The following is a 13,823-nucleotide window of genomic DNA, read 5'->3' on the forward strand; positions in this document are numbered from 1 at the left end:
GCACAGAGCAAACATTAAGTGCATAGCTGTTATTATTATTTCTATGTAGAAACTCACCTAATATTTAGAAACCAGTTTAGAAGTGGCTTGCTTTGTTCTATTTTTCTAAAATGCTTCTTAGAAAAGGGCAGATCAGAGGTTGATGTTTGTGTGCCCTAGACTAAGGAAATGTATTTTGCTAAAACAAAAATGGGTTGTTCTAAATACCAATGGTGCAGGCAACAGTAGCTTTTTTAAAAGTACACTTTTATAACCACCAGGGTAATGATTGATTCAGGAAAAGATTACCCATGAATGTTCAAATCATTAGGTGAAAGTGTGTCGAGGAACAGAATATTTGCACAGCCTCACGGATTTATCCCACAGATTACTTATTAATTACAAAGGGGAAAGCTACTTTTACATTGGAGAAATCTGGTGGCCGTTATTTCAACCAAGTGGTCAAAATTAGCATCACCAAAGAAAAACCGTAACTGACATGCAATAAAATTTACATTAGCAGAAAATAAAAATAGAAAAAAAATCACTGTCAGTATTATGGGCCAAACTGACCCTTGCGATGTGAGGCAATGAGAAGGACATAACATCACCTATGTTGTACACATATAAAAAAGAAAAAAAAAATTAACCTGACTACCAATGAGGGAACAGCCAGACAAATCCAGATTGACAACAAACTACAAAACAATTGACCTAGACTCTTCAAATAAATCAGTGCCATAGAAGACAAAAAAAAAAAAAAAAAAAAAAAAGGGAGGGTGGGGGGAATCTTTCTAATTTAGAGTCTAATAAATGCAACACATGGATCTTAATCAGATCCTCTAGAGGGAAAGTAAGCATAGCTGTAAAGATTCTTATTGGGACAACTGATGAAATTTGAATACGAGCTGTGTATTGGATAATAAAAGGTAGGGAAAAATACATCTGTGGCTCAATTATATTTTGATTGATCAGCTCTTTCTTGAAGTACTTTGGTATCTAGGAATCCATATGTTTGAAGACCTACAAATGTGAAAATTACATGTGATATGGTTGCTCCCTTGAATTGGATCAGAGTTTTTGTAGGATGTGTAGTTGGGTTATAGTTGTATAAATGGGCATAAGAACTTAGAAAAAAACAAAGTGGATTATAATAGCTAAGGCACGGAATTCGGTGAAATAATTTGTTGGGACAGTACTAAGTGCACACAGGGAATGCTGTGTAAATGTTAACCAAAGACAATAATCAGCAGAAAGTCCCCAAGTGGGGGCCCTTGCTTTGATTTTGGGAAATTCTGCCTAATGAGAATGGATTATAAGTAAAATCATATAGCAATTTCATTCTCTTTTCAGGACATGGATGACCAAGCAGGCGGTGGGAGCAGTCCTGGCTGTCTCCATCAAAGACAGTGCTGTATTAGTCTCAAATAAGGGGAAATTAAACAACTATGTGGAAGATTGGCTGGCAGTCATTAGAGTAATTCAGTATTTGGGCTGCTTCTGTGTTTCAGGGGGTGATAGGAGCTATTAACAGCTTACTTTTAGTTTCAGAAGCCAGAGATATTTTCATTACTAGTGTCCTCAGGCACAGACTTTTTAATTTAAAAAAAGAAAGGAAGCTCTGGATGGAAATAGCCCATCACCACAGGAACGTCTCCATAGCAGAAACACATTATAGTTTACCTGTCAATCTTATCATCGTGCCAGTTTGACTGTCTGGAATGAGGAAGTAGGGAAGAGAGGTGTTGGCAGGGCTGACAGAGGAGCCTCCAGAATCACTCAAGCTGTGAAAAAGCTGAGGGTTTAATTCCAGAGTGGTATTGAAATCTCAGGTTTCTTATCTCTTTGGCTAATAAGAAAGTGATCCTCTGGCCCTGAGATTTTCCCCTACTTCTTCCCAAGCCATAATGCACTACTTTTTGGATGTTTTGGACTGGTGTTATGGTAAGTTCAAGATGGCTAAAAATTCTTTGTCACTGTCTCCATCAGAAGGTGGTTATTATTTTCCCTCCCCTTGAATTTGGGCTGGCTCTGGGTCTATTGAACCAACAGAAGCTCACCTAGCCGTTCCAGGCCTAGCCTTTCAGAAGACTGCAGCTTCTGCTTCCTCCCTCTGGGAACACTTGCACTTGGGACACTCCCTCTTGGAACCTAGCTCCCATGCTGGGAGGGGCTCAAGCCACACACACCCAGAGGCCCACAGGCAGTATCAACTGGCAGCCCCGTGGGGAAGCCACCTTGAACATCCCAGCCAGTCACAGCCCAGATGACATCACAGCCCAGAAGCAGCTCAGTGAAGGCCAGTCCACAAGAGAACCACACTCACAAGAGAGAACAAAATGTTTTTTCAGCTGCAATCTTAGTGTGATTTGCACTGTAGCAATAGAGAACTTGAAATTGTAAACAAAAAGTTCACAAGAAGGAAGATTTATCTTGCTAACCAATGCAGAATACAACGCACATGAGAGAATACTTGTTGAATGGAAACAGAACTGTTCAGAACAGGTGACAACATCCTTATCCTTTAGTGGGTTTTGACCTCAAAACTGGCCTCAGCTTTTAGGCCTCTTTTGGACGTTCAGCACAGAACATTTTAAAGAGGAAAATTTCATTTTAATATAGCCTCACCCCAACATGTGTGTTTCACACAGACCTTGTTTTTTAAACAGAGTTTATTGTATTTAATACATTATAAAATTTGAAAAATTGTAGGAAAGCAGCAGACTCAAACTGGAGCAACTCTAACAAGTAATAATTCTGGCCCCTTTGCAAAACTGATCAGTTTAAAAACAAAGTAAAGTTCACATCTGTGAGGCGAACAAAAAGTGTGACTTCTGTACAAACTACATTTAAAATGTCATGTCTAACATCTTTTGAATGCAACGTGCTCATAAGAGTTTTTCTGACGTCCTGCCCGGTCCCTGCCTAAAGAGACATTAAAACCTCCATATGCAAAGAAACTCAATTCAAGGTATGTGTTTTTTTTAAAAAAAAAAAAAAAAAAAAGAAAGGAAAAAGAAAGACAAAAGAAAAAGAAACAATGGATGGCTGTTGGCAATGGAAACTGTAAGGAGATGCGTCCTCACTGCTCATGGCTTGTTTATTGGTCAGAGGCCTTGGGAGGCCCAGGACACTTCACGGCCATCACAGCACCAACTGTAGCTACCACCTTTTTTTTCTTTACTTTTTTTTTTTTTTTTTGCATTTCCTACCTTTTGACATATATATATATGTATATATATATATATTTATATATTTTTTACACCTTGAGGATATCACTATTCCAATTGTTCCCATGTGAATACAGGTGTGGTCTCTATTGGATACAAATGTGTCTTTTATTCAATTCTAGGTCCAGGACTTGGTTTGCTGTCCCAACTGCATGTAAATGTCCCTTTTTTGTTTTGTCCCCTGTTATTCGTTATGTATGGTTTTTCCTTTTTGCATAAGAAATATGTCCGTTTAGTCCAGAGGCTCTTGTTTTATCCGGATGACAGAGGGCCCACGGGGTGTTCGCCTCAGTTCCCGCCGCAGGACATATTCGCTGAACTGAGACGAGTCCACTCCTCCCCCACAGGAGCCCACGATTTCAAATCCTCTTTGCTGCAACCTCTCGAGGACCTGCGAGGGGCAAAGACAACCATCTGGTTAGGGGTGAGATATGCCCTTTGGCCACATAATCAACCCAAAGAACTGTCCCAACGTTTGAGATCATGTGCAGCTCTGGTTAAGCTTATCCAACCTCTAAATCTCTTTTGAGTTTCTGCTTTCAAATGAAGATTCTGGATTAAAGGGCAGGAGGGAAAGAGTAAATGTTTCTAATACCTAAATTGTGCCTATACATGCTAGCTTTCCACATGCCAAGTTCATTTAATCGTTACAAGCACTTGGCATAATGGGTGGCGTTAGCTCATTTTATAGATGAGAAAATTGAGGCTCACAGTTAGTAAGTGATGGAATTGGGTTTCCAACTCAGATCTGTTTGGCAATGTGTGACACTACCTTCTTTGCAAAAAAAAAAAAAAAAAAAAAAAAATGTTTCACATTTCAAAGCTCACTTACCACAAAAATATATTCTATGAGATGAAGGATATGGAAAGTCAGTGATATTATCTGAATTTACTAACCAGTGATTCACTCTCAACTCATCCACTCTTAACTCTGCCATTGTTCAAGTTTCCCAATACAGAGTTGATATATTTCAGCTTGGAAGATTGATGTCATTTCAAAGAGCAGAACAAATGGACTACTGGAGACAATGGAGGTTTATCTCCAGGTTTTCAAGTTTGTGACATTTGGAATAGATTTATTGCCTTGCATGCATTCAGTAAGGCAAGAATAAATGCAATGGTGATATATTAGAATATATATCCAAAATAAAGAAATTCTAAATGTTTCCTATAAACATAGGCCTAATCTATTCTTTAATTCTGAAATCAAATACCTAATGCCAGAAAGATCCCCGGGTTTGTCACTACACACTCTTAAATGCCGTAAACAGTTCCTACCTACATCTCTTAGATAAGCAAAATTAGAGGAAACTGAACTCCAGCATTCTGTTTCTTTAGGAATCCAACAAATATTAGACTTGCAAATATTCCCTGCCAGGATCTGAATATAATTAAATTACTTCTATACCCATCTAAAGGCAAGATGACAACCATAATTTTATAAAAATGTCTGCCTAATGTTTTTTTGAATGAAGTAAAATGTTATTAAGTAACTTTCAAAATGTAGTCAATGTAAAGTGAACCCTTACTGTTTTTTAAAATTATTATTCTTTTTTGGTCACCTACTTTTACATGGAGTATAATCTGTCTTGTAAAATCGGTTATCTATTGTAATAGATAAAATTAGATATAATATAATAGATAAGACTGGAAAGCAAGAGTATACTTTTGAAAATTAAAACTTCAACTGTTGGCAAATTAAAGCAGAAGTTCTCATGAGAACAAAATGAACCTTCTACCCTGCATGGTTCTGTTTCTGGAGATACAGTCACAGTGCATACCCATGCATACCAGTCAGGGGAAGGACGAAGAAGACACTCCCTAAGTTCAAAATCAGTATGTGCTTTGCTGAATAAAAAGGCAAAGAACAGCTCACTCTAAGATTTCCCCAGTAGAGGCAGGAATGTAGCCTGTCAGCAAGAAAAAGTCCAGTTTGTTTGGCCAAACCATCTTACTGGAAAGGATTCATTGCTGCGAAGAGGACAGGAATTACAAAGGTAGAGGAAGCTTTGAACGATAAAGAACTGAACTCTGATCATGTCTTTTAGTTATAGTTGCTAAATTGCTAATATAAGGAAATCTCTAAGCTTCCCTCCCCCAGGAGTTCAATATGCATAAGATAATTATTCAATATGATCCAATGTTACCTTGGATGTGGTCAAAGCTTATTCCAACAGAATGCAAATAGCTTATGCTCCTTGGCCATTATTTTTTTAAACATCTATAGCAAAGTTCCTTAATGATCATTGACAATATTAAAATCATTCCATGGGGTCTTGGGTCTCAGGTGCCTTATCTGGAAGTCTCTGAAAGCCTAGAGGACGGTGCCTATTGCTTGGCTGGTGGAGCAGGAAGCTAGAGTGGGTCATGGCTGTGTCATATGACAACGATAATCCATGTGAAAATTTCTACATCTCACCAGACTTGAATGATGAGGAAACTTGTCAGGCACATGAATTTATGTTAGTTATTCAGTGGCCTGAGGGGTGGGGCAGAGGCTTTCCGTATGAGAGATGGAGCCTCATAGTTCATCTCAGTGATGAACTGCTGTCCTGGCTCTGAATAGCTCGGCTCTGCCCCTTCCTCCGTGCAGAGGAGAGGAGAGGGGAAGGGCTGTCAGGGAGGTCTGACTCAGGAACACTGTATGGGTGCACTTCTGGACCTGGACACCCCCCAAGAGTGTGCCTTCCTCTGGCATGGCCCAGGCTTAGCTTCTGCCAACAGTTTCTGCTGTTCTGCTCTCAGACATCTGTTCATCAATTTAAAAAAGTATAAATAGTTGTGGACTACTCAAGAGGCAGAATGACAGAGTGGGTGCTTCTAGGCTTTGAAGTTTGGGAGAGGTTTTGCTGGGTCAATATTGATTGAACAAAGTCATGGGCCCATTCCAATTAAAAAGGGGGTGGAACCCCCATTCCATTGACTTCAAATCGTTTTGAGTCATGTAGACCTGGAGTCAAGACTCAAGTATGCCTCGTTTTCTCATCAGCAAGATAGAGGGATTAACAGTGTTCGCCTATCAGGGTTGTTATAAGGAGACAGTGCATGCACAACCCGGAGCCCAGGGCTGGCACACATTAGTTAAGATGATGGCCATGCCCACCAATGTCTGAGGCACGTGGCACCATACATGGTGTAAACCAAACTTCTGAATTCCACCCTTAAGTCTCCTTCTCCCATAGATTTCTCCATCTCGGAAAATGGCAATTCCATCTAGCTCCTCCATCAAAAATCTTAGCTTCCATCTCACAACTTGCAGCCATCATTAGAAAACTTTGTTAGTTCTATATTCAAGATATCCAGAATTGGACACTTCTCAACTCTTGCTTGGACCATCCCTTTCCAACTGGTCCCCTTGCTTGCACTGTCTTCCATATGCTGCTGGAATACTCATTTTCAAATCTGAGTTGCATCACGTGACTCTTTTGATCAAAATCCTCAAATGGCTTTCCATTTTACTCACGCCAGCAAATGAACCAAAACCCAAATAAACCCAAACCAAACATCCCAGAGTGCTTACCACCCTCTATGAGGCAATCCACAATCTGCCCCTGGCTGTCGCTGGCCTCTTGGCCCTTTCTGTCCCAGCTGCACTTTCTTCAAGCCACACTGGCTTTCCTGATATTCCTCAATATGCCAAACATACTCCTATCTCAGAGTCTTCAGAATGTGCTGGTCCCTCTGCCAGATACTCTATCCCAGATATCCTCTTCTCATGACCTAACATTTTTATGTTGGTTATTGTTTACCCCCACTCCATTCCCATAATGTAAGTTCCATGAAAATACAGCTGTTCTCTCTCTTTTTCTTTTCTCTATCTCCAGTGCTCATACCAGCAACCTGGAACATAGCAGATGTTCAATAAACATCTATGGAACAATTGAATGAATGCTGTAGAGGGGTGAATATGTGTATCTACCCAACAGAAGCATTACAACAACAGAGTTTTCCAGTTCTTTGAAGGAAAGATACCATGTGAAGGCAAGGTTAAGTAACAGCATTAAGAATGACATTCGATGACACACAATGTATGACAATGCTATACCTGGACTGAGTTGAGGTGACAGTAGCCATTCAGGGGAAATCTGATGACGTGCGTTGAGTCGTGATTCCAGCCTGCATTGACAGAGTTACACATCACGTCGCCGATCTCTGGAAACACTTCTTCTATCAAGGATTTGTCACCACTGAGTGTGATCCTTTCTCCGAGGTCTGGGGCAACACGTACCACGAGGCACTCACAGGGCCTTGAAAAGCGACCAGTTTCTCTGTCCTGCTTCCATCTTTCCATCTCCAATAACATGGGCTGAAGCTGAAAATATTTTGCCTCTTCATATAACAAAGTGTAGTCCTGAAAAAAAAACCCCACACATTTTACAGTGCAAAATACAAACAGAAAGTACTGAAAATGTCCACATATAAGAGGACATTGATATAACACCCCTGTTATATCAATAATCAAATCTAGGTGTAAATTTTTCACTTATAACACATTTGTACAGATTCAATTTTCATTCATTCATTCATTCAGTGATTATAAAAGGAACTAAGAGTATTAAGAGCCAAGTGGACCCTCTTTTAATTGCTTTACATGAATTAAGTCCTATAATCCCCATCTTTGCCCAGTGATTTGGGAACCATTATTATTCCTATTTTGCAGATGAGAAAACTGGGATGTGAAAGGATTCACCCAAGACTTTTCTCTTTTCGTAGGAAAATGCCTTTGGGTATTTAAAGGTTGGTCTCGGATGGAACCCAACATTGACTGAGGTGAAGGAGGGACAGCTGTGCTCTGTTCACTGGAAGCCTATACTCCAGGTCACCTTCAGGGGCAGCTCCCGAACTTCTCGCAGGAGAGTTGGGGGCGGCGTGAGGCGGCGGTGCGTGTATGCCTGGAGGGTACGCTGCTTTCACCTACACTTGGGAGTTGATCTGGCTGCTTTCACCTACACTTGGGAGTTGATCTGTGATGGTTTCACGGAGCCTGAAGGAGATATGGAGGCTGACACAACACCCTCAGCCACCTATTGGTGCCGCCCATCATGAAGTGAGAGAGGCAAACAACATTAGGCCTTGACTCCTATAAGACAGAGGTGCAGTAAAGGAAGCTAGTCCACTTCTGAAAGCGCCATCACCCAGTCTTTAGGCACGGTTTCTTTTTCTCTTGCCTTTAAGAAAAATCTATTGAATTAAAACAGAAATCTAACAAACAAGTATTAAGACACAAACAAGCCACTGAAGGGGAGGACAAAGCAGGATGGGGGGAGGCAGCCACCTAGGAACACTGTTATCAAGCAGGTCAACATTATGTCTACACGTAGCTATGGCCACAATCATCTCTGGGTGTGAGGTAAGTGGGTACTTGTCCAGACACGTCAACTGAGAACATTTTAATCAACTGACGTAGGCATTTCTGCCTTCGTTCCCCGGGCTGCAGTTGGCAGGCGGTGCCTGGTGGTTGCAGGAAGGCCAGTGCTGTAAACCCAGGGCGTAAGCACTGTCAGAGGCCTCTGCCTTTTGGAAGGGATGGAGCCTGGGGAGAGGATGACCACAGAACTGTTTTTATTTGGCACTTGGCTCTTTCTCTTGCAAATGAAGCAGCAACAGCAGCATTATTGAAGGCTTCCAGAGAAAACAGTGTGGAGAGGTGAGAGAGTACCAGCAGGCCTCTAGCTGGATCATCCACTTTCTATTGAGAAACCTGGGCCCAGCAGAAGACGCTATCATCGATACTCATCAGCGGAACGGGCTGCTTCTTTATTCTGTCCTCTCCTTGCAACTCCATCACTACAGGAGTCTTAGTTCCCTACAGGACAGCCTCCCATTGCTCTGAGCATCTTCATTTCACATATTTCTCCCTGCTTAGACTCCTGACCCACAGAGATACTGTTTGGTTTGAGGACTCAGAACGAGGCTGAGGGGTGGCCACTCTTAAGACAGGGCAGAACTGAGGTTCCCTAGCTCAGCCTGAGGACAGCAGTGGGGAGACTTCAGGTTCCTCCTGGTTGACCTGTGGCCCCCCACTATGGTGGCCTTGCCAACTTTGGAGTACACCAACATCTGGTATGTACCTGACTTTGTCAACTGTGAGATGCTGGCCTCAATACTGTACTTACTTCTCAAGATGACAGCTCTTAAAAAGATTTAAATGCTGCTTAGAACGTTACACAAGCAACAGAAGCGAGAACTCCTGCTACTGCTTTTTATTTTTCTATGAAATTTAATTACAAATTTCAGCACAAGGAAGATTTGGACTCCAGTGAAAATATGTATTGTCTTTTTAGAGTCATCAAGTCCTCAAATCTTAAAGATACTTAGAGCAGTCTTCTTGACCAGTCTTGACCCTATGGAGGAATCCTTTCTAATATCACCAAATAGTGACCATTCAGCCTCTGATTGATTGCTTTCAGTGATGGAAAGTCTCCTACCTAATAAGGCATAGCATTTACTCTGTAGCTCTGGTTGTTGTAAATGTCTTCGCTAAAATAATCTGAATTTACCTGTAACTGCAATTTATTTGTCCTAATTCTGCCCTCTGGGGTTTTAATGATTTTAATCTTCCCTTGACATGTTAATCCTTCAAACATTTGAAGACAACTGTTATGTCTCAATATTATTCAGGCTGAAAATACCCAATCTTTTCAGCTCCTTTTTATTTGTTATGACTTTGAAGTTTTTCAACATCTGGTATGTACTTGACTTTGTCAACATGTTTTCTGAACCCAAACCAGAACTGAACCTAATACTGTAGATGTGATCTAATGAGTGCATTGTACAACCTTTGCTGGGTTAGACACTCTAACCACTATTAATGCAGTCTGTATTAGTTTCCTATGGCTGCTATAATACTTACCACAAATTTATTGGCTTAAAACAACACAAATTTATTCTCTTACAGTTCTGGAAGCCAGAAGTCTAAAAAGGGGTTATTGAAGCTGTGTTTCTTCTGGAAGCTCTAGGGGAGAATCCATTTTCTTCTCTTTTCCAGCTTCCAGAGGCTGCCTGTATTCCTTGGCTTATGGTCCTGCATCAATCAGTCCTACCTCCGCTTCTGTTGCCACATCTCCTCTTACTTTGATCTTCCTGCCTTTTTTCATTCATAACAACCCTTGTGAGTACATTGAATCCACCTGGATTATCTGGGATAATCTTCCTCTCTCAAGATCCTTAATTTAGTCACATCTACAAAGTCCTTTTTGCCATGTAAAGTGGCATATTCATAGCTTCCAGGAATTAGGAAGTGGACATCTTTTGGGGGCCATTATTTTGCCTACCACACAGCATAAGGCTATATTAGCTTTCTTGGCAGTGCCATTACTCTATTCACATTTTGCTTACAGTGAAATCCCTATGCCTTTTTCACAAGAGCTGCTCTTGAGCTAGGTCTTCCTCATTCAAAACTTGTGAAAAATTTTAAATCCTCTATTATTTATCCCTCTTTGAATTGCATACTGTAGGTTCTGAATTGGTTCCAATGCACTGAGAAAATATGGATTCCCTTTCTCAATGTTCTAGGTCTCCCTCTCATTTTTGTGTCATTTTCAACTAGGTGTCCTGTTTCTATACATGAATCATTTCTTAAAGGACTGAGAGGACAGGCCTTTGGTCAGGTTGATGCTCAGGTAACAAATCATGACTCTGGCTTTTGACTGTTCAAGCAGTTATAAAACCTGTAAGTCTAAGATCATCCAGCCCATAATTGTGGCCTTTGCCAGAGTTTTGTTGAAATACCATGTGTTTAGGTGGGACTCCCGAGGGGGAAGGCTGGAGGTGTGAGAGGCCCAAGTCTCCAAATGGCCTAGATAGTCTCCTTGACTATTTAGGGCTCTAGCCTCCTTATCTGTAAAGTGTATTAAAGTAGCTGTCAGCCCTGATATTCTGTGAGTCTACGTCCACGGCAATCCCTGATCTACCAGTTTGTCTAGCATAATAACCCAAGGCACTGAGGCTACCAAGACTTAGGGCTACAAGTCCCTTTATGCTGACTCTGAATCTTCACCACCTTCTTGTTTCCTCTGAGTTCACAAACCACGTATGTAATAATACACTTGGAAATCTCACCATGGACTGACAGAGTGCCTCCCTACGTAATGTTGTTCATAGTCATCATTATGTACTCTTGGAAAACTAGAGAAACACTGGCCCTTATTAGACGTTTTGCCTTGCTCAGTGATTTCTTAAGGACTCTGTAGTGTTATTAAAGTGAAGGTTTAAAAAGGCTCCCCCCAAAGGTCATCTGGCACCTGGGACGTAATCTCATGGGCCTAACCTGGAAGTACTTCAAGTCACCAGGTGTTCGTTCTTTTACTCTCTTGACTACATGGGCTCCATTTCTTTACCACACTGTTCTGTCTAGTCTATGCTGGGGGGAGCGGACGCTAGAGAACAGCTGAGCACATGGGTTTCACTCCTCCATCAGCTTCTGGCGCTGAATTGCTTCCAAGCGTCGGCCAGCCCTAGAACTAAAAAGGTTCCCTTTTGTTGTTGTTACCATTTTCTGCACGGTTAAGTGCATGCTGGCCATTCATTTTCCTGGCAGGCTCCTTTGTATTTGTCTTTCTCCATTTCCCAACGTATGCTTCCAGCCTCGGCTCCTCCAAGTCCCTGCAGAGCAAACTCAGTCCCAAGGCTGCTTTCTTTAGAAACCTCATCCTCCTTTCCTTACTCAATCAGGATCATTTCACTTTATTATCTAAATCCCATATTTTTTAGGGTTTATCATGTTTCCTTTCAGATTTTCTAGTCTTGTGCTCATTTCCTTCTGGCCTCTGAATCTTTTGAAATCTTTTCTCAAGACTCTGTTCTTATCTGACAATGCCCACCATTCTTTTCTAGCCGACTCATTCTTTTATGCGCAAGGTACGAAGTGGAAGTGGGCAGGAATGTATGGGGCAGCAGCAGGTTCTGCCCCAGTTCTTCTTTTAAAGGAAATGAATCCAAAGCATCCACATTTACTTTCAGCAGCGCAACTCCAGAATGTTCTAAATGTCACTCTTCTCTGCTCCCATGCCAATTTTATCTTCTTTAATTAAGAAACCATCGTCCATATTTCTTGCTTAGCCTCATATCTAGTTAAAGGGAAATAGGTTATTCACAGATCTATTACGTATCATGGTTAAATAATTTTAAAATCTTAGAGTATATGTTTTAAAAATAATTATTCTTTGGGAATTTATAATAGTTTTTCAAGGCAGAAAGGTCAAGATCTCACTTTAGAGATGAATAAACTGGGCTTCCCTACGACCCTGGAGACAGGAGATTCAACCACACGTATTTGCAAATGTGATGTAATATGAAGTACACAATATCACTGGAGATATATTCTCCCCAAGATGTTTCACCCCAACAAGTTTTTAGATACAACTTACAGTTTACAGGACATAAGAGGATAGAGTAATGAGTTGAAGTGCATATGACAAGGCAACCAGACAAATCCAGATGGTGGGACATTCTGTAGGGCAACTGGCCCAGTTTCTTTAGCAAGTTAGCATCACATGAAAAGGGACTATGGTAGACAATAAAAGGAAGGGACCTAACTGGATTCAATATGTGATCTTGGATCAAATACCATCTTGGAAAAACCATCTGTAAAGGACATTTTGGGGTCAACAAGGGAAATTTGAATATGGTTGCAGTATTAAACGAAATGAAATTTTACTAAAATGGAAAGGTAGAGATTGTCTAAAATAAGCATAGAAAATTCAGAAGGCTGTGTACTAACGTTTTGTCACTGACAATCTCTGAGTGGTGGGAATATGCTATTTAAACTATTTTTTCCTTGTCTATTTTTTCAAATTTTCTACAATGTACGTATACTTCTTCTATAATATTAAAAGTTATTTAGGGGCCGGCCCGGTGGCTCAGGCAGTTGGAGCTCCATGCTCCTAACTCCGAAGGCTGCCTGTTCGATTCCCACATGGGCCAGTGGGCTCTCAACCACAAGTTTGCCAGTTCAATTCCTCGAGTCCCGCAAGGGGTGGTGGGCTCCGCCCCCTGCAACTAAGATTGAACACGGCACCTTGAGCTGAGCTGCCGCTGAGCTCCCGGATGGCTCAGTTGGTTGGAGCGCATCCTCTCAATCACAAGGTTACCAGTTCAATTCCTCAACTCCAGCAAGGGATGGTAGGCTCCGCCCCCTGCAACTAGCAACGGCAACTGGATCTGGAGCTGAGCTGCGCCCTCCACAACTAAGATTGAAAGGACAACAACCTGACTTGGAAAAAAGGCCTGGAAGTACACACTGTTCCCCAATAAAGTCCTGTTCCCCTTCCCCAATAAAATCTTTAAAAAAAAAAGTTATTTAAAAATAGGTAATAGACTTTTAACTTAAGCCAGGAATAGGTAAGTTGGGGGCTGCCTGCCAGCAAATTTTTCCATATCTAGGAAGGGTGGACATTCATCCAGAGACCACAAAAGATGTTAGCAACAGGGGGGAAAACTTACCAAAGATGTTCAAAATAAAAGGCTAGAGAGAGAATTTTGTGGTTCTCCATCAAAAAGGGAAACAGACATCTGGACTCCTGGTGCTACTGGGAATTAGAACTGTGTGTGTGTGCATGCGCGCATGCATAAGCAGAAAATAAAGCAACAATGAACAAATCAGTATAACTGGTG

At 41.2% G+C, this 13,823-nt stretch overlaps 1 protein-coding gene across 4 annotated transcripts in view; it reads right to left on the reverse strand.

Moving 5' to 3' along the window:
• Positions 1–2,633: 2,633 nt before the first annotated feature.
• Positions 2,634–13,823, reverse strand: part of KCTD1 (potassium channel tetramerization domain containing 1) — a 168,580-nt gene continuing 157,390 nt past the window's right edge. For all 4 annotated transcript variants that reach the window (XM_074340207.2, XM_074340209.2, XM_074340208.2 and 1 more), the window contains exons 4-5: positions 7,255–7,560; positions 2,634–3,600 (exon numbers count right to left, since the gene is read on the reverse strand). In XM_074340207.2, coding sequence (XP_074196308.1) covers positions 3,442–3,600; positions 7,255–7,560 — 465 coding nt within the window. In that variant the 3' untranslated portion in view covers positions 2,634–3,441. The remainder of the gene's footprint in view (positions 3,601–7,254; positions 7,561–13,823) is intronic.

Source organism: Rhinolophus sinicus, chromosome 4 (genome assembly GCF_057876585.1).
Source record: "Rhinolophus sinicus isolate RSI-liver-muscle chromosome 4, RSI-T2T, whole genome shotgun sequence".
NCBI classification, from domain to species: Eukaryota; Metazoa; Chordata; class Mammalia; order Chiroptera; family Rhinolophidae; genus Rhinolophus; species Rhinolophus sinicus.